This window comes from Caretta caretta, chromosome 9 (genome assembly GCF_965140235.1).
Source record: "Caretta caretta isolate rCarCar2 chromosome 9, rCarCar1.hap1, whole genome shotgun sequence".
In the NCBI taxonomy this organism is placed as follows: Eukaryota; Metazoa; Chordata; order Testudines; family Cheloniidae; genus Caretta; species Caretta caretta.
Window position 1 is genome coordinate 91,253,493 of NC_134214.1, and position 19,856 is coordinate 91,273,348.

A 19,856-nucleotide genomic window follows, 5' to 3' on the forward strand; every position below is an offset into this window, starting at 1 on the left:
GCAGGCCAGAGACGACGCTGGGTTCGGCAGAGCTGTGTTGCAATCTACACGTCCATGAACTCCAGCCCACCTCCAGGGGTACGGCTTTGGAGTCACACATAATGTGGAATGGACGTGAGCAAGCACTCGAAGAAGAAAAGACAGTTACCTTTTCCATAACTGGTGTTCTCCAAGAGGTGTTGCTCATGTCCATTCCACAGCCTGCCCTCCTTCCCCACTGTCGGCGTTTCCGGAAAGAAGGAACTGAGGGTGTGGGGAGCTGGCAGCGCGCCTTATACCACTCCAGAGGGCACCAGAGCCAGTCCCCTACAGATACTGTAGAGGGAAAAACTTACAGCACCAGTGCATGTGGCGAGCACACACACCTACATGGAATGGGCATGAGCAACTCCTCTCGAAGAACACCAGTTACAGAAAAGAGAACTCTCTTTTATCCTAGGTGAACATGTATAGCATACTGCATGTAAAACAAAATGCTAGTTAAATATTTGTTTTGCTACACACACACGAACTATCTGTGTTTGGCTTCTAGATGAAACTGTAAAAGCAGCAGTTGACCTAGACAGACAACATGTCATCTGTATCCTGGACATCTGTCGTTTAGGTGAAGATAAAGTGGAAGTTTTTCTGAACAAAATTTATAAGATAATGGAGACTGATGTGGTGAACCTTGTGTAATTTAATAGCTTGTTTTATTGACGTTATCCATTAATTGTTGGAAGGGAGGGGAAAAAAACCTTTCGTAACTTACAGTACACCCTCTGCATATTGCCACTTTCTAGAGCGTATAGAGCCAGCATATCCAGTGTTATGAAGTGCTCTGATAGAGCAATTGTAATGGTAGTCCTTACAATTGACAAGGAAGGTTCATTACCTTTATATCTGAAGGCTTTGGAGCAGAGTATTATAAATATGGCTGAGTGCTAATTATTTTTATACCTCTATTGCTTTAGTGTAATGCATTGAGTGCTGCAGGCAGCTCCCAAGTGTCAGGTGTTTTGTACGTGTTCCATCATTAAGCAAAGAGACTGGATGGGGAATGGAATGTGCAGCCAGATTCTGTCCTCTTTGTCAGTGAGAGTTGCCTGCATATATGCATGGGAAGAATTTGGCTGTAAGTCACTTGTGTGACTGTCTCTCTAGCTGGTAGTAACCTAAAATCATTGCCATCTGACAGCTCGTCAGGAAGGTCATGTGAAATAAAATGGTGGTCTCAGTCCAGTTTCTAGAGAAAACATGGCTGCATCACAGAAACTTGCCACCTCACTTGTTCCCTTGTTTGTAGTTTCAGTAGAGCCAAAAGACTTAATTTCAATAGATTGAGAACTATCCTCTGCTTTATAGAAGAGTCCCTCTGAGCAGTTTGAGAGACGCATTGGCTGTTGGTGGGGAAAAGTTTGCCCAGCCAGTGGCATACTGTGAATGGAAGCCACAGAAGGTTCTGTGAACGGAAGCCTTCAGTTTTAAGTGCTTTCAGTTCTGCTCCATAACATTAAATTAGTTAAAAAACAAGGCACTTCTCTGCATTATTTGTGTTAGATTTTCTAGAAGCATTATTGGATACAGGGCCAAAGTTTGAGTGTTGTATGGTCACTTAGAATGTCATTCTATGCTTCTGCATAGATATCCAGTAAAGTTTTGGTGTGTCTCACAATTTTTAACAGTTTACTAATAGAAGAATATTAATGTAAATGTCCTGATAAGTGAAAGTTAATACCGTAAAACATTTGTCCTTTATATCTTTCTGTACTGTATTTTGTATTTAAATGTATGATATGGTATAGGCTCCAGGGTCTAATAAGAGAGTCTGGCACTCGTACTTGCTATTCCAAATTGAGCCATGCTGACTATGCCAGCAGATATTTTAAAGTAGATATACCTCAGGTAGAAGCTTAATTTTAAGGAAACCAGCATTTCAAGATTAAATGTGTAAGGTAATTATGTTTTTGTAATAGAAATGACAGACACTTGTACAGAGTTACCATATTTTATTATTTGTTCTAGTCACTCAGCCCTCTTCCTTTTGTTTTGTTTCTCAGTGCTCCCATTACATGTAGTAAAACCCAGCAATGGCTCTGCCTGCTTTATCTCACTGCATAGCAGTGTATACTTAACATTGTTGTTATCCCTTGATGCTTGCTGTCTTAAATCTTAACAGCAAATTCAGAATTATGTAGACTCTGGTCTTTATATCCCATTTTATTTTATATCTGTGCTATTTGAAATGTATCAAAAGACAACTTAAAAAAAGTATATAATATATATACTGGCAAAAATGAGTAAATTCCATTCTTTGCAAAGAATCCATTCATTCTTTTGTTTCATGAAGCATAGCTAACTGTAAGATTAAAAATGCTAAGAAACTAAGGTCCTGTTGATAAACATAACATTTTGTTATGTCTCTCATTCTCAAGAACAGGGCTTTGTAAAATCTTTTCATACTATAGGGATCACTCATCCACCACTGGAATACAGCCATTGCAGAGGTGGATTGTTACCAGAGCCTTGTGTATTCCCTAATCCTGGAATTCACACCCTGTCAAAGTATTGTACTCCAGAATCTTAGCTCTTATTTTCTTTTATAAATGTTTCTACCCATCGTAGTTTCAAAGAAAACCATAGAAAGGACAGTTGAGTGTAAACCAGCGCAGTGATGAATATACAGAGAGCCTGAAACAATAACTCTAACAGGTGTAAACTGCTCAGATTTATCTGTGTGTGGTTAACTCTGAAACTTAGACTACAGTCTGTGGGATATTGAAAATGAGGACAGCTTAAATAAAAGAAATAACAAATAATACAAAGGCTTCTGTTTTTATTTCATTTTTATGTATAATTGAATAAAACAATCTGTTTTTTAAATGTATCTGAAGCTGTTGCAGAACTTCAAGAATTTCCACCAGAGTGCGGCATAACCCAATGATCTTGCAGCAGAATTTTAAGTCTCGCTTGCCTCAGAATATGCAAGGCATCCTGTTGCAGCCATTCTGGGCCTGCAACACTAAACTTTTTTTTTTTGGCAATGAGTTCCAGTGGCTTCATCTGTTTTCCTCCGGTTTCATTGCCTTCATTTTCCAATAGACCACCCTTCGAAGAAAGCACTTTTAAAATCGTTTATACATGCATTTTCCCATAATGGAGGCAATCCCCATTGGAGAGCAGAGCGTGGGATATATACATAACTGCTTGTTGTAATTCATATGACTTGGGTGGGTGGGTGGCATTGATTCTGGCCCCCCTCCCCCCCCATTATACATGCAGTACTTCTCCATCCCCTATTGGCTTCAAAGGGAGTTACGTAGATTTATCTGAGGTCAGAATTGGCAGGTGAATACTCCCTGAGATTGGAACTGGAAAATGGGAACTTTGTCCCTAAGTACTATGGCTAGTCAAACCCTGGAGCACACCACATAGGAAAGTGGCGTCTGATATGATTAAAAAAAAAGCAAGACACACAAAAAATTATAAGGTATGACAAGGATGTGAGAGAGATTGTGGTTTAAAGGAGGAATAAGTGATTTTTAAAAATTGGTTCCAGTACATCTACATTAGTTGTCTGCACTGTTGCAACTAAATTGACCTTTTTTTCCCTTTTTTTTTTTTAAATCAATCCAGTTTTACTAGTGTCAGCTTTTTAATATAGACAAGCCCTGTATCTTGGACAGGCTAAGGAGAAAGGGAGAAATGCAAGTCTAAGGCTGTGTCTACCCTTGCACTTTTGTCGGTATAACTTATGTCACTCAGGGTGTGCAAAAACCACCCCTCTTAGCGACATAAGTTTCACTGACAGAAGCACTGGTGTGGAAAGCACTACATTGGCGGGAGAGCTCTCTCCTGTCCTCATAGAACAGCTACATGAGCTCACTAGTGTAGACCTGGCCTTAGGTTAATCTTGGATTAATTCTATCTCACTTAATTCTTCCACTATATAAGATTAGAAAAATTATGCAGACCCTTTCTTTGTTAAATCTTATTTTTAATGAGAGTCTCAGATTGTTTTGAAACGAGGTCACTCTGTTATATCCTTGAAGGGAAGAAAATTTTCTGACCCCTGGCAAGAAGCATTTCAGACTAAATAGGAGCCTATCCTGGATGTGAATGTGGTCTGTATGAATTAAACTGTCCTCTGGCTACTGCTCAGGGGCTGATGCAGCCACCTACGAAGTGCCACCAAGATACAGATGGAAGCCTGTAGAGAAATGAAAAAAGCTGATGGACCATAAGGAGTGGCAGGAATATGGGGCCAAAGTTTACATTTCCAGGCACTCATAGTAACAGTAACCAGGTGTGGATTTTTTTCCCTGGATAAGCTAGTTGTAATAGAGCTGACTCACTGAGGACTTATATTTCTGTGGGTGCTATCAGTTACCTACTTTGACCTGAAATTTCAAATTCCTTAGGGAAGCAATGGACTAACAGTGGTCATTGTTAGTTGAAAATATCTATAGACCTCTTAAATTGTATGCTTCAATTAATAAGCAATGAAGGAGAAGAATAAATCCAGCTATTCCTGCCTCCTGGTGGTTGCTGTTTTATTCAGAGCTGCAGAGACTGTTCCAGCCTATGTGAATCTATTCTATTTCAACATTACTAGCAACAGCACTGTGACCGAGCAATGTGAATGTGGTGAGTTTGGAGTAAACTCTCCTCTGGGTACGGCTTCGGGGCTGGTGGGCATTCCTAAATCTGCTAACCTTCAAGCCTGTGATTCTCACACGGAGTTCACTGTCACGGAAGCACCCTGGATTGCACTGATTGAAAGAGGCAATTGCAGATTTTCAGAAAAGATTCACCTGGCGGCCAAAAAGGGTGCTGAAGCTGTTGTGATCTACAATGCCCCAGAGAGTGGCAGTTATCCCATCCGTATGGCACACTCTGGTGAGTGCTACAATAATCAACTCTGGGAGCCTGCTAATTTCTGTCCAGTTCAATATGCCATTTCCACTGAAGGCAACCTGACATGTTGAAAGTATTTCATGTGTTTATCTTCTGTTCTTCTGTTGGTTGGTTGCTATTTTTATGGAGAAGTTTTTGGGACCCAATCCCTGCAAGTCCTTACTTGCAAAACTTAGCCTTTCTTATTTACCAGACAAGTCCCATTAAGTAGTAAGGGTTTGTGGCACCAGGACTTTTGCATTTTCATAGATTTCACTCAATTTGTATGCTCTCTTCTGAGGACTAACAGTATGATCCAAAGCCACCCTACTCTTGAGGGAATTCTGCACCTCTGCACATGCACAGAATTTATGTCCCCTGCAATTTCTTTGCTTCCTGACAGAAAAATGACTTTCTGACAGGGAAGCAAAGGGAAGCCACAAGAACGGTCATGCAACCCTCCCCAGCAGTATGTTTTGGGTGCCCAGGGCAGCCGGCAGAGAAGTAAATCACTGTGGGGTAGGAGGCGGGACTGGGAAAGACCTGGCTGGTGGCTTCTACACTGCGCCAAGCTCAGCTGTTCGTCGGGGCTGGAGAGGACAGGGCTGCTTCTTCACCTGCATGGCATCTGGGGCCCGGTCAGACCCATCCCCCAAATTTCTCCTCTGGCTGCAGGAAGCTCTGCAAACATTCCCTCCCCCTTGCTTCCTGCACCCCATTGCTCCTCAGCTGCAGAGGGAGAGATCTCTGTATAGGGAGCTGCTCCCTCATCCACCCAACCCCCGTGCATCCTCTTCATACCCACACCCTTACACCGAGCCTCACTGCCCCTGCAATCAGAACCCCCACAATGAACCCCACTCCCCCTGCATCTGGACCACCCTTATGAGTCACTCCACCCAGATCCCCCATTGAGTCTCCTGCACCCAGATTACCCCACACAGAACCCTCTCAATCCACACCTGGATCCCCCACATTAAGCCTCTCCACATTTGGATCCTGCCTTGCTGAGCCTGCCTCCTCACACAGAGGGGCAGAGCCCTGGGGTATTTCTGGGGCAGGCCAGGTTCTTGTGCTGTGTCAGGGTTGGGTGCAGCCTCACCGCTGAGTCCATGTCCTCCGGGGGAGGGGGAGAGCTACACCGTGATCTCCCACCTCTGTGCAGGCAGTGGCCTGGGCTCCTAAATGCCGTGCTGGAGCCTCCACATTTATTTGGCAAATAAAATTTGCAGAATTCTAAAATTGTGTGCAGAATTTTTATTTTTGGGGCGCAGAATGCCCTCAGGAGTACCACCTGGATCAAATGGGAGCCTTTCCATTGATTTCAGAAAGATTTGCATCAGGTCCTGTTTGTGTCTAGATTTTGTTGTCAGACACTTTTATAGATGGCATGTTTTGATAATCTAATTAATGTGAATAATGTACTACTTCCGTTAAATTGTTTCCAAGGTGTCGCTTACACTACAAACTTATGTCAGTATTATTACGTCTCTCAGAGGTGTGGAAAATCCACACTCCTGAGCGACATAGTTATGCTGACCTAACCCCCAGGGTAGACATCACTATGTCAATGGGAGGGCTTCTTATAGCTACATAGCTAACACCTCTTGGGGAGGTGGAATACTTACACCTATGGGAGAAGTGCTCTCTTTGGCATAAGTATTGTATTGTCATACAATAGAAGATTAATTGTATATGATGTTGAAAGCAAATTACATAATATATATTTATAATACAGTATATAATTCCCTTACATGCTACTAATATTATGATAGTGTTTACAGTTGGAATTTAAAATATTTAACCTAACATGAAAATATGGCCAATTAATTGAAGATTTTCTTTTGTATTGTTACGGGAAAGTGATTTATCTAATCAATCTAGAAAAACTGGCTGGTACTGATATAAAGGATCTTGTATAGCTTTGTTTGTTAGTTTGGAGATATATTTTTCTTACAGATTGTTGACTTGTCTATTGTGTTTAGCTGTAGGTAATGTTTTCTGCTCAATTTCTAATGGAACAATAGAGACCCCAAGGGGCCACATGATCTAATTCATCTGAAGTGAAATCAAGAGCTAGATTTGCCAGCCAGAATCTCTGAAGCACTCTTTGGCCTGGTCTACACTAGGGTGGGGGGTGGCTAGCTAAACCGGTCTAAGTTACACAACTTCAGCTACGAAAATAGCGTAGCTGAAGTCTATGTACTTTGAGCTACTTACCACAGTGTCTTCACTGCGGTAGGTCAACTGCCAACGTTCCCCTGTCAACTCCGCGTACGCTACTCACGCCGGTGTACCGAAATCGACGGGAGAGCGCTCGGCAGTTGATTTATCATGTCTTCACTAGATGCAATAAATCGACCCCCGCTGGATAGATCGCTCCAGAGGTAAGTATAGATGTGCCCTTTGAATGGCATTTCCATTTAAGTCTGTGGGGAGGTCTGAGCATGGAGCATTTCCCGGAGACAGTCCTCATTCATATACAGTATAGTGGGGAGGTCACAAACAGCATTCTGAGAAAGAAAAGAGGAGCTGAAGTAAGATGAAGCAGAAAGCAGATCCTATTTTCATTCAGATATTTCTGGTAGTTTAAAAAAGATAAAAATACATTATAAAAAACAAAACAGGAAAGGAGCAGAACTCTCTGAATAATATTCGCTCTGAGATCCACACAGCCCTTGGACTTCATTGCATTTACTTTTCCAGAAGACAAGTTCTGATATTTTTTTTTTTTAGCATTTCTTTTCAATAAAACATAAAAAGAATGTGTATTTGGTGGTGATAATGAAGGTTTATAAATCAATGTAATTTTCAAATTTAACATTAAATACAGCAAGGGCTAAGTACAATAACATCAGCTTAGGATTCAGATTAGCAGCCATGTTAGTCTGTATTCGCAAAAAGAAAAGGAGTACTTGTGGCACCTTAGAACCTAAAAAATTTATTTGAGCATAAGCTTAGGATATGCTTTTCTTTCTGTATACTTTACAACTGGTTTCTTTCCCTCGTTGTGTGTGTAGATACATGTATTTTTAAATTAAATTAAAAAACTCCTCCTTCCAAAACAAAAATCAAAATCAAAAAGTGTTCTGTATTGTGAGGTGCCCAAGACCTGTTGCTGTTTGTTGGCTTGTATGAAATGAGCTGATGCTCTCCTTCCCGTTCCCAGTGGGCAGTTATCTATAAAAGAGAGGAAAAAATCCTTTTTTTGAAATGGCCAGCTATGAAGACACCTAAAGGATTGCATGGGCATGAAGGCTAATCTACTCTTAGTCCTCAGGTTTCAGAGTAACAGCCGTGATAGTCTGTATTCGCAAAAAGAAAAGGAGTACTTGTGACACCTTAGAGACTAACCAATTTATTTGAGCATGAGCTTTCGTGAGCTACAGCTCACTTCATCGGATGCATACCGTGGAAACTGCAGCAGACTTTATATACACACAGAGAATATGAAACAATACCTCCTCCCACCCCACTGTCTTGCTGGTAATAGCTTATCTAAAGTGGCAGGACAGTGTGAGGACGCTTACACTGCCCTTGTGATATGTATCTGTTCATGGATAAGTAAAGAACATCAACCTCCAAGGTAATCAGGATGATACCAACACCAAACTTTTTACAAAAATCCGCTTTTGTGATTCCTTTACTGTTACTGTGCATTGTGACTGGCCTCTGAGAATAATTGCAAAAAGAACAGGAGTACTTGGGCACCTTAGAGACTAAAAAATTTATTAGAGCATAAGCTTTCGTGAGCTACAGCTCACTTTGTCGGATGCATAGAATGGAACATCTAGTAAGATAGATACACATACAGATAAGTTGGAATTTACCATACAAACTGTGAGAGGCTAATTAGTTAAGATGAGCTATTATCAGCAGAAGAAAAAAAACTTTTGTAGTGATAATCAAGTTGGCCCATTTAGACAGTTGACAAGAAGGTGTGAATCATAGAATATCAGGGTTGGACGGGACCTCAGGAGGTCATCTAGTCCAACCCCCTGCTCAAAGCAGGACCAATCCCCAATTAAATCATCCCAGCCTGACCTTAAAAACTTCTAAGGAAGGAGATTCCACCACCTCCCTAGGTAACGCATTCCAGTGTTTCACCACCCTCCTAGTGAAAAAGTTTTTCCTAATATCCAACCTAAACCTCCCCCACTGCAACTTGAGACCATTACTCCTTGTTCTGTCATCTGCTACCACTGAGAACAGTATAGACATGCTCTTTGGAACCCCCTTTCAGGTAGTTGAAAGCAGCTATCAAATCCCCCCTCATTCTTCTCTTCCATAGACTAAACATCCCCAGTTCCCTCAGCCTCTCCTCATAAGTCACGTGTCCCAGTCCCCTAATCATTTTTGTTGCCCTCCGCTGGACTCTTCCCAATTTTTCCACATCCTTCTTGTAGTGTGGGGCCCAAAACTGGACACAGTACTTCAGATGAGGCCTCACCAGTGTCGAATAGAGGGGAACAATCACGTCCCTCGATCTGCTGGCAATGCCCCTACTTATGCATCCCAAAATGCCATTGGCCTTCTTGGCAACAAGGGCACACTGTTGACTCATATCCAGCTTCTCGTCCACTGTAACCCCTAAGTCCTTTTCTGCAGAACTGCTGCCGAGCCATTCAGTCCCTAGTCTGTAGCTGTGCATGGGGTTCTTCCGTCCTAAGTGCAGGACTCTGCACTTGTCCTTGTTGAACCTCATCAGATACTTAGCTTAAGGAAATAGATTCGATATGTGTAATGACCGAGCCACTCCCAGTCTCTATTCAAACCCAAGTGAATGGTATCTAGTTTACATATTAATTCAAGCTCAGCAGTTTCTCCTTGGAGTCTGTTTTTGAAGATTTTCTGTTGCAAAATTGCCACCCTTAAATCTTTTACTGAGTGGCCACAGGCTCACGAAAGCTTATGTTCAATTAAATTTGTTAGTCTCTAAGGTGCCACAAGTACTCCCTTTCTTTTAGCCTCTCACAGTTTGTATGGCAACTTCCAACTTATCTGTATGTGTGTGTGGGTGGGGGTGTGTGTGTATATGTATCTTACTGTATGTTCCATTCTATGCATCCGATGAAGTGAACTGTAGCTCACAAAAGCTTATGCTCTAATAAATTTGTTAATCCCTAAGGTGCCACAAGTCCTGTTCTTTTTGCGGATACAGACTAACATGGCTGCTACTCTGAAACCTGAGAATAATTATTAGAATTACTCAGCTCATTTATTTATTAGACCTCTGCTGCTGGTTTTGAGTTCCTCCTCTTACATCCCCCTGACTTTTCCATTAAGTTAATGGAATTTATGGTAGAATACATCTCCTGTGCTAGAGAAAGTGCCATAGTGTAGTATGGTCTGCTGAGTGACCCACTAACTGAAACAGGTGCCAGTAGAATCCTGCCCCTTGTAAAGCACTTTGAATATTTTATTTATAACAGATTTAAATTGGTGGGGAGGGGAAGTGGTTCCCCTCTCTGATCCATTGCTAGCTCCCTCCTACTCCTCGTCAATTTCATTTGTCAGTGGGCATTAACGCCAGGGTGACAGTGTAGAGCACATAGATGTAAAGTGAAGCCAGTACACTCACTGCTGTTAAGAAGGAAAAGCTTAGTATCACAATGAGAGAGCATTTCTGCTGTCCCCAGTCTGATTACCAGACTCACTAATTGTAGGGCAGGAAGTGTTAATAGTAGTGTAGTCTTGAAATCCTACAGGCAAATTTTGTATGTGATTTGTGTAAAATTATACTAACATTCAGTTACACAGGGAAGGAGCCCTTGCTTAAAGAAAGATATATATGTAGGATCTCTCTCTCTCTTCAGCACAATCCATTGAATATATTATCTTCTGTAATAATTTTCAAAAATGGCTCCCTTTAGGTTCTTAAATCCATACTCAGGCACCTGGGGCTCAAAGCTCAAAATCAATTAGGTGCCGAAGTCCCTGTTTTAGGTATAAGAGTCTTAATTTCGAGATCCCTGCAATCCACAAAACTCCAGCTGAAATTCTGTAAGCACCTAAACTCTGTTTTACAGTAAATGTTCCGTAGGCACCTGTGTTTCTGCCTCCCTGTAGTGTCCAGATGCCTATCTCCTGCCTAAGCCCCAGAATGATTCACAAATCAGTGGTAGATGGATGTTTGGCCACCTAACTCAGAAGCATGCCTAATAGATGAACTTCCACGAAACAGCTGGGGGGCAGGGGGAGGTGGACTTCCCTCATAACTTTTAGTCCATGGGTTAAGGTACTCATCTGAGATCCCCAGTTCAAGTCTTCCCTCCACCTAGGGGGAGAAGGGATTTGAACAGGGATCTGCCACCTCTCAGGTGAGTGCTCTAACCACTGGGAGATGGGGTATTCTGATGTAAGCAGTCCCTCAGTCTCTGTTGAAGCTGTTGCACTGTGGATAAATAAGGAAAGAATCATTGGAGTGTGGGAACTGTATCCTGAGTCTCTTTCATCCTGGTTGAGTGCTCCAACCACTAGGCTATGGAGTCATTCTCATGCTTGTGCTTTGAGTAGGTGATGAAGAACATACCAGGATTTAAGGAGGATGCTACTTCTTAAATAAAAAAGATAAAAGCATTTCTTGGTAATTCAGGGCAAAATAGGCTTACAAGATCATACCACTCGGCTGCAAAACAACTCCATGAAATTCAACCAGCATTAATAGTCCTTTATGGACACTTCTCCTGCATTGTGAACAGGGACCAGCAGAGGGTACTAAGCTCTTGTGTTGATTATCTTTCCAGTTATTTTTACAAAGATCCTTTTCATTTTCAAAATAGAATAGGAGGACACATGTATATAGAACAGGAAATCAGAGAATTTGTATTGCTCACTTGTGAAATCATTCAAATATGTTGGCTACGGTACAGGTACTTACCGTGTTCTGAAATGTTTTGCTGTGGCAGATACATTAAGCCTCAGTCTATGAAAACTAAATTTTGTAGTAGTTAATGCGTCCCATACTAATAAAGTAAATCACACTCTGGCCGACGTATCTTACATATTTAGCAGCAGTACGTTTCCCTCAGTTCACACAGCTCACCTAATCTACAATTGTACTTGAAAAAGTTGGTGTTGATTTCCCTCCCCATCCTCCTCCCCAAACTTTGCATTCAGAACAGTTCTGCAGCCTCAAAGGCTAATTTGTGTTCTCTCGGAGATTCATTCAAACAAGGCTGTTACGCTTTTTGATACAGTGCTAGAAACTTGTGGACTGAGTGTCTGCCACTGGACTTTTTGTTTTGTCTTTTGTTTTGAAGGCTAGTATAAACTTATCTTCTGATTCACTGAGTTTTCCCTTATTCTCCCCTTTCTGGAAAATACCACTTTCCAATGTTCAGTGTACTGTATATGTTGCAACATACATTGATTATCTGAGCTTTCACCGGAGTAACAGCCAATTGCTGTGTTCTTGTTTTGAACAGCTGCAGTTTGAACAGCTCACCCTCTAAGGGTATACAACATTCAGCTGATGGATTTACATTTTCATTAAATCCTGTTTCAGTGCAACAACCCATTTTACAAACCAGGGGCCAAATTCATCCCTGAGGTCAACAAAGTCATAATAGGGATGACATTTGTCCCCCTTGTCAGTGAAAATGGCATAAGTGGCCTCGTTTACAATGAAACAGCTGCTTTTTTCCATGTGGACAGCATCCCAAAAGACACAACTCGTTTTCATAATCAGAGGTAAGAGCTAGTACGGCCACATGGCAAAGCACGAAGCTAACAAGGGTCCTGTGTGTTGAGAGTTTATCCCCAGATGGTCCAGAAGAGTGGCTAGCCCCTGCTTCCCATGCTGTAGCATGTAGTGTTACAGCTGTGTTGGTCCCAGGATATTAGAGAGACAAGGGGGGTAAGATAATATCTTTTATTGGGCCAGCTGCACAGAACTCTTCTTTAGGTCTGGGAAACTCAGGCTATCACTACGCTAGAGAGCTTACACTAGTGCAGCTGCGCTAGCTGCTGTAAGCTCTCTGTGTAACCGCTCTAAGCCGACGGGAGAGCTCTCTCCTGTCAACTTAATTACTCCAGCCCTCCCCCTCCCCCACCATGAGAGGCAGTAGGTGTGAATTAACCAAGCTCCTGAGCTTCTCCTACAAACATAGCACTGGCCACTCTTCTGACAGTGGCCAGTGCCAGGTGCCCCAGAGGGAATGAACAGAACAGGTAATCGCCATGTGATCCATCCCCAGTTGCTCATTCCCAGCTTCTGGCAAACAGAGGCCAGGGACACCAGCCCTGCCCATCCTGGTTAATAGCCATTGATGGACCTATCCTCCATGAACTTATCTAGTCTTTTCATTGACTTCACTGGGCTTTAGAGCAGACCGTTACTGCACAGCTCCATTAATTCCAGGACTGGCGCAGACCCACCTGCAAAAATGAACTCTAAGTAGTGTAGTATTTATTAGGGCTGTCGATTAATCATAGTTAACTCATGCAATTACCTCAAAAAAAAACAATTGTGATAAATCACAGTTTTAATCACACAGTTAAACAATAGAATACCCATTGAAATTTATTAAATATTTTTGGATGTTTTTCTACATTTTCAAATATATTGATTTCTATTACAACACACAATACAAAGTGTACAGTGTTCACTCTATATTTCTGATTACAAATATTTGCACTGTTAAAAACAAACAGTTTTTTTCAATTCACCTTATACAAGCACTGTAGTGCAATCTCTTTATCTTGAAAGTGTAACTTACAAATGTCATTTTTTGTTACATAACCACACTCAAAAACAAAACACTATAAAACTTTAGAGCCTACAAGTCCACTCAGTTCTACTACTTGTTCAGCCAATCGCTAAGCCAAGCAAGTTTGTTTACATTTACAGGAGATAATGCTGCCCACTTCTTATTTACAATCTCACCAGAAAGTGAGAACAGGTGTTCGCATGGGACTTTTATAGCCGGCATTACAAGGTATTTACATGCCAGATATGCTAAACATTCGTATGCCCCTTCATGCTTCCGCCACCGTTCCAAAGGACATGCTTCCATGCTGATGATGCTCATTTAAAAAAAATGCATTAATTAAATTTGTGACTGAACTCCTTGGGGAGAGAATTGTATGTCTCCAGCTCAGTTATACCCGCATTCTGCCATATATTTCATGTTATAGCAGTCTCGGATGATGACCCAGCAAATGTTCGTTGTAAGAACACTTTTGCTGCAGATTTGACAAAACACAAAGAAGGTAACAATGTGAGATTTCTAAAAATAGCTACAACACTCCACCCAAAGTTTAAGAATCTGAAGAGCTGTTCAAAATCTGAGAGGGATGAGGAGTGGAGCATGCTTTCAGAAGTATTAAAAGAGAAACACTCAGATGCAGAAACTACAGAACCCAAACCACAAAAAAAAGAAAATCAGTCTTCTGCTGGTGGCATCTGACTCAGATGATGAAAATGAACATGCATCGGTCTGCTCTGCTTTGGATCATTATCTAGCAGAACCCAACATCAGCATGGACGCATGTCCCCTAGAATGGTGATTGAAGCATGAAGGGACATATGAATCTTTAGCGCATCTGGCACGTAAATATCTTGTGACTCTGGCTACAATAGCGCATGCGAACGTTTCAGGTGACGTTGTAAACAAGAAGCTGGCAGCATTATCTCCTGCAAATTATAACCAAACTTGTTTGTCTGAGTGATTGGCTGAAGTAGGACTGAGTGGACGTGTAGGCTCTAAAGTTTTACGTTGCTTTATTTTTGAATGCAGTTATTTTTTTTACATAATTCTACAGTTGTAAGTTCAACTTTCATGATAAAGAGATTGCACTACAGTACTTGTATTAGGTGAATTGAAAAATACAATTTCTTTTGTTTTTACCGTACAAATATTTGTAATCCGAAATTAATGTAAAGTGAGCACTGTATACTTTGTATTCTGTGTTGTAATTGAAATCAGTATATTTGAAAATGTAAAAAAAATCCAAAATTATTTAAATAAATGGTATTCTATTATTGATTAACATAGTGATTAATTGTGATTAATTTTTTTAATTATCCTTTTATGTATCCATTCAGAAGTTGTATTCTTATATCTCAGTTGTACAAAGGTCCCTTAAGAAAGGTTCTATTAACGTTTCCAGAATCCAGGTCAGGTTGGCCTTTGGAAAATTTGGCTATACACACCCAAACATTGCAACTTGGGCCTGTCACTGTTTGAAATAACATTCCTTCGTAAGTCAGCAAAAATGTGTAACAAAAATCATTTAGTCTGAAATGGGTCTTTGATTTAGACCGCTCCAGAGCATTATCAAAGAGAGAGAACGCTGTTTAAGCATGGCTGTGTGCCACGGCCAGCTGCTTGTGTTCCGTGATGCTGACAATGTCCTCTGTTTGAACCAGGATGCCTTCTATAAACAACTCAGTGACCCTGCCTCTCTGTGTGCAGCAGCCCATATGCTGTTCTGGACCGTGGTCACTTGCCATTAGAAACGGTCATGGTTCCTACTTTAGTGATGGATTGGCTTCGCACATACTTCTTATGCAACTGACAAATATACATTTTTATTTATTTGCATTTATTAACTGCACCTGTTTAAAAGTCTAGGTGGTGGACAATGTTGCTACCTAAATCAGAATTTCAATAAAATTATAATGTATGTTCCTGCAAGGGATATAAATGTAAATCTGGGCAAAGGAAAATAAGGTCCCCCCCAGAAAGCATTTCCCATCCCTGCTTTCTCCAACTTCTCCATCCTCTCCAGGTAATCCTTTAACCAGTCCCTTGCTCCCACCACTACTTCCACTGAGATATGCTGGTACAATAGGTACATCTTGCAATGTGTCACCTGATCTTTGGTCTGGTGGGCCAAAGAGAAAAACAAGTTCCCACGTTAAAGACTCTGGGACCAGTGAAATCTCAGTCCTATTGAAGTCAATGGCAAAATGCCAATTGACTTCAGAGGGGCCAGAATTTCACCCTCTGGAACCAACCACATCCCATTTATGCCAGGAAAGTGGGCTGTTAGCTTGAGCGCTTAAGCTTCTGCGGTCATATGTTTTAAAATACCTGCTTTCAGAATGAAAGTTCCCTTCTTCAGCTTTTAGCGTTTTATATAAAAATCTCAGGACTGCACTAGTGCTGAGCTACACACATTTAAGTCCCTACAGGTTTCCTATTGAAATCAATTGTGATTTCACAAGGCGTGAGGCAATGCTGAGTTATGTCCATTTTGTATCTGAAATATCTGCACTGAGACCGGAATTTGACTATGCATATAGCTCCAGCTGCTGGTCCAGCCGCTCATGTATGGGTGTGTCTGAATTGGGCCCAAAAGTGATGCCATTTTGTACCTTATTCATTTGTTCTCAAACCTCATTCATTCTTTTCCGAGGGCCCCCATGTGCAGTATTTTCTGCTCATGAGGACACAATCAGATTTTCAGTCCCTTGGTGCCCTTTAACTGCTGAACTCAGTGTCACAGATGCATTATATGGAAATTCTAGATCCCAGACTGGGCAGGAACTTGCACAATCTGTTACTAAAGAGGGAAGTAAACTGCACTGATTCAATCCCAATGAATGGAAACTCCCCTACCACTGAGGAAAGACCCCAGTGAATCAGGGGGCTTAGGCCTGATCCTGTGTAGTGCTGAGGGTCCCCAAATCTCAGTGAAGTCAAGAAGGATGGAGGGCACTTGGTATGTTGCATGATCTGGCCCTCTTTAGCCATGTCTTTATAAGAGCTCCTATATGATTAGTTAGTGTTACATATGTTTTCCTAGCTAGAGGCAGCTTATAATTGGTGTCACGGATTCAGCTTTCAGTTTAAGTCACTTGCTTCTCCCAGTCGCTCTGTGGATCTTTTTATTGACCCCTTCCTCTGAGATTAAGTGGCAGAAAATGTAATCCCTTGAGGTCACACATTTTGTAGAAGGGAGAAAGCATGCTGGAGAAGTCTCATCCATTTACGACTGTAATGATCTCATACTGCCCATATGTCAGGGTGACAGAACGTTTAAAACATATTGCCTGGCCTGTAGCAGGCACGTCGAGTGCTGTCATAGCAAAGAGCTAACCTAAACTCCCTTGGTATCTTAAGCCAAAACCACAGCTAAAAATAATGCTTGCTTTACTGGTACCTAGGACGCTTGTGGAAATCTCATTGTCTTGTGGCAAGAGCTGAGCAAAACTAATTGGTTTCAACTTGCAGGGGGATCTGATGCACTTTTTTCCATTCCAGTTGATGTAGAATTTCAACCTCATTTCCAAGTTATTTGAGTTTCAAACAAATGCTAAAGCAGTGAAAGTCAGCTGGTTTCTGTGTGAATTTGTGAGCCAGGATGTCCCTTTCCCTCAAATCTCCCGGCACCTCGGAGACTTTTCTTCTGGGCAGAAAAGAGGGACAAGCAAGATGCACTGCAACCTCTACCTTATCCTCCCTGATGTCTTCAGGCCTGACCAGTTGGCCTCCATGTGGGGTCACTGAGGACAACAGTCTAGTCCATTCTCCCATCTTAAAACTTGTATGAGGGGTGTCACAAGATATGGCCCCCTCTCCAGCTTAATGCCTAGAAATCATCTTCAGCAGAGCAAGCTGCCTGCCCATCCCCATTCAGCAGCAGCAGACTCCAAAACCTAAATTCTGGTCCTGCTAACCACACCGCCCCGTACAGTATTTGGTGACACCCCAAAATGCACTAGGGTAATGGAAAACCTAAGCTAGGGTCCCGCAGGCAGGACAAATGTGGAATCTTGGCCTGCCTTTTATTCGTATAGGATGGTAGGAAGCTGATTAAATAACTGCACAGCTGCGGGTGAAAGTATGGAATTGCTGTGGCATTACTGATCCTCTCTGACTCCTTGTGAAATTGTTGCAGTTATTACGCCAGGCATTGTTCCAGTTTTAGACAATGGGAGAAAATTCCCCCACCCCCACATTGGTGCAACTCTTATTGTCTGTTAGAAGGCGTCTTTTTCAGTGTTTGTTCCTGGATGTTTATCTCATTTCTTCAGTCCTGAGTTTCATTTATGACTATAATTTTGATCACTGTGGGGTTTTTTTTTTTGGTTTTTTTTTTTCATTTTTAAAAGTTATTCAGTGGAGAGGGGCTAAGGTTGCAAGGAACGGATACAGAGCTGCTGCGTTCAGATGCAATGACACTGAACCCTCACAAACTGGGCTCATAAAATTTTGGCCTAAAGAAGCACGGCATGAATGGGGTGGATTCACATCTGGGTATCTGACTCTGAAGTTTGAAGAGGTTTAGAACTAGATTTAAGGTTTTTGGTCTATCTAGGATCTATTGATAAGAACATCAAGGTGGTCCATAGTAAGGCTTTTTACAACACAAACTACAGGTTTTCAAATGATGACATAGTCAAATCCACACAACAAATATGAGGAAGAATTCACCAAAATAGGCTGTCCTGACATTAGCGCCATCACTATTTGGCAAGCACATGTTGGGAAAAAAAGGGCTTAAATATTTACTTCAGTAAGATAATGCTTCAGATAAAGAGTGTGGATGAAATCCCAGCCAGTGGCAAAACTCCCATTGACTTCACTGCAGCCAGGATTTCACTTTGTTTAACTGAAAGTCAAAGCACACTTTATAAAACCTTCTCAATGACTTACTCCAAGAAAAAAAAAAGGGGAAGAGGAAAGTTACACAGACTAAATCCTTCACTTAATAAATCTTACAAAGAAGTCAAACAAATACAGAGTTAGGACAAAAGCCCTTCTATAGCACACTCAACCAACTTTAAACCAATGTCAGAGAGAGATCTGGAGAATGAATTGACTTCTGAATGCTACCAGTACTTACTTGCCACATCATTTTTGCTTATGCAATGGTAAAATGGGATACTGCATTTTTACAGTGCCTTGCCTCTAAGCAGCTCAAAGGCTTTTTCAACAAATCATCACAACTCTCCTGCCATGTAGGTATTAGCTTACCCCTGTATGTAAGTATTGCTGGACCCATTTTACAGATGTGTAAATTGTGGCACCAAAAGGTTATGATTCTTGACCGAGGTCACAGTCAGGAGTTCCAATCTACTACTCTAACAACTAGACGAGCTCCCTCTAACATGCAAAATGGTCCTTTCTGTGGAAAGGGAAATAGTACCAAAGAACTCCTTTATAGTACTGCAGAGGTCTCAGCTACTGCTTTGGGCAATTATCCTTTTTATTGGTTATGGATAGATGGTAACTGGGCTGACAGTCAATGTAGAGGCTATTTTTCTAGGTTACAAAAGGGGAGTATGTGGTGGTGGCGGGGGGTCACACCTTAGTAAGGTTTCAGATCTGTTTATTAATGCATCATAATGGAAGGAGAATTAATTCAGCATGAAATGCGAACAGGAAGGTTTCTAACATTTAGGCATGTAACTTTTTTAAAGTTATCAATTTAAATTGTGCATTATGTTTTTAAAATTTTAACTGCTAGAAATATGTCCTTCTGTGCTCTGATACTGTTTTCCTTGCACACGCAAATGATGGTTAAAGACTTGATTCTCCACTCTGTTACACCAGTATCTTGGAGTGGAGAATCAGCCCTGTAGGAGTTTTGTACAAGGAATGCAGAATCAGGCTTCTGGTGGGTAGCAATGTTGACTCTCTAAGTTCCAAGCAGTGCTGAGATCCTCCAACAAATACTACTTAGGACTGAATGTTATCAGCTTCAATATTCCTTCCCCCTTTTCCAGCGCAAATGATCACTAAGCTGAAATATGTTCCCCACACAATATGAACAAAGTTTCTATTTGTGCTTAGCCTTTGCTTACCCTGCCCTTTTGAAATCAGGGGAATGTTGCCTGAGCAGAGAGCGAATCACGTGGCCCCAAGTAAAATAAATGTTTGTGAAATGTCTGTAATCATAGCCATAAAGACTATCTTAGAGAGCTCATGCGGCAGAGCTCAAGTAACAGTGCTGTACCTCAAGCCTCTGCTAGTTGGTAAAGCGGGTGGACTTGTGCTGTGGATATTTGGCCACCAGGAGCCAGACTG

At 41.5% G+C, this 19,856-nt stretch overlaps 2 protein-coding genes across 4 annotated transcripts in view; both read left to right on the forward strand.

The window, feature by feature from the left end:
• The window catches only part of RADX (RPA1 related single stranded DNA binding protein, X-linked), a 34,488-nt gene extending 31,684 nt beyond the window's left edge, over positions 1-2,804 (forward strand). For all 3 annotated transcript variants that reach the window (XM_048865375.2, XM_048865377.2, XM_048865378.2), the window contains one exon: positions 533-2,804. In XM_048865375.2, the coding sequence (XP_048721332.2) occupies positions 533-678 (146 nt within the window). In that variant the 3' untranslated portion in view covers positions 679-2,804. The remainder of the gene's footprint in view (positions 1-532) is intronic.
• Positions 2,805-4,481: 1,677 nt separating this feature from the next.
• Positions 4,482-19,856, forward strand: part of RNF128 (ring finger protein 128) — a 65,819-nt gene continuing 50,444 nt past the window's right edge. The window contains exon 1 of the mRNA XM_075132551.1: positions 4,482-4,878. Within this exon, the coding sequence (XP_074988652.1) occupies positions 4,482-4,878 (397 nt within the window). The remainder of the gene's footprint in view (positions 4,879-19,856) is intronic.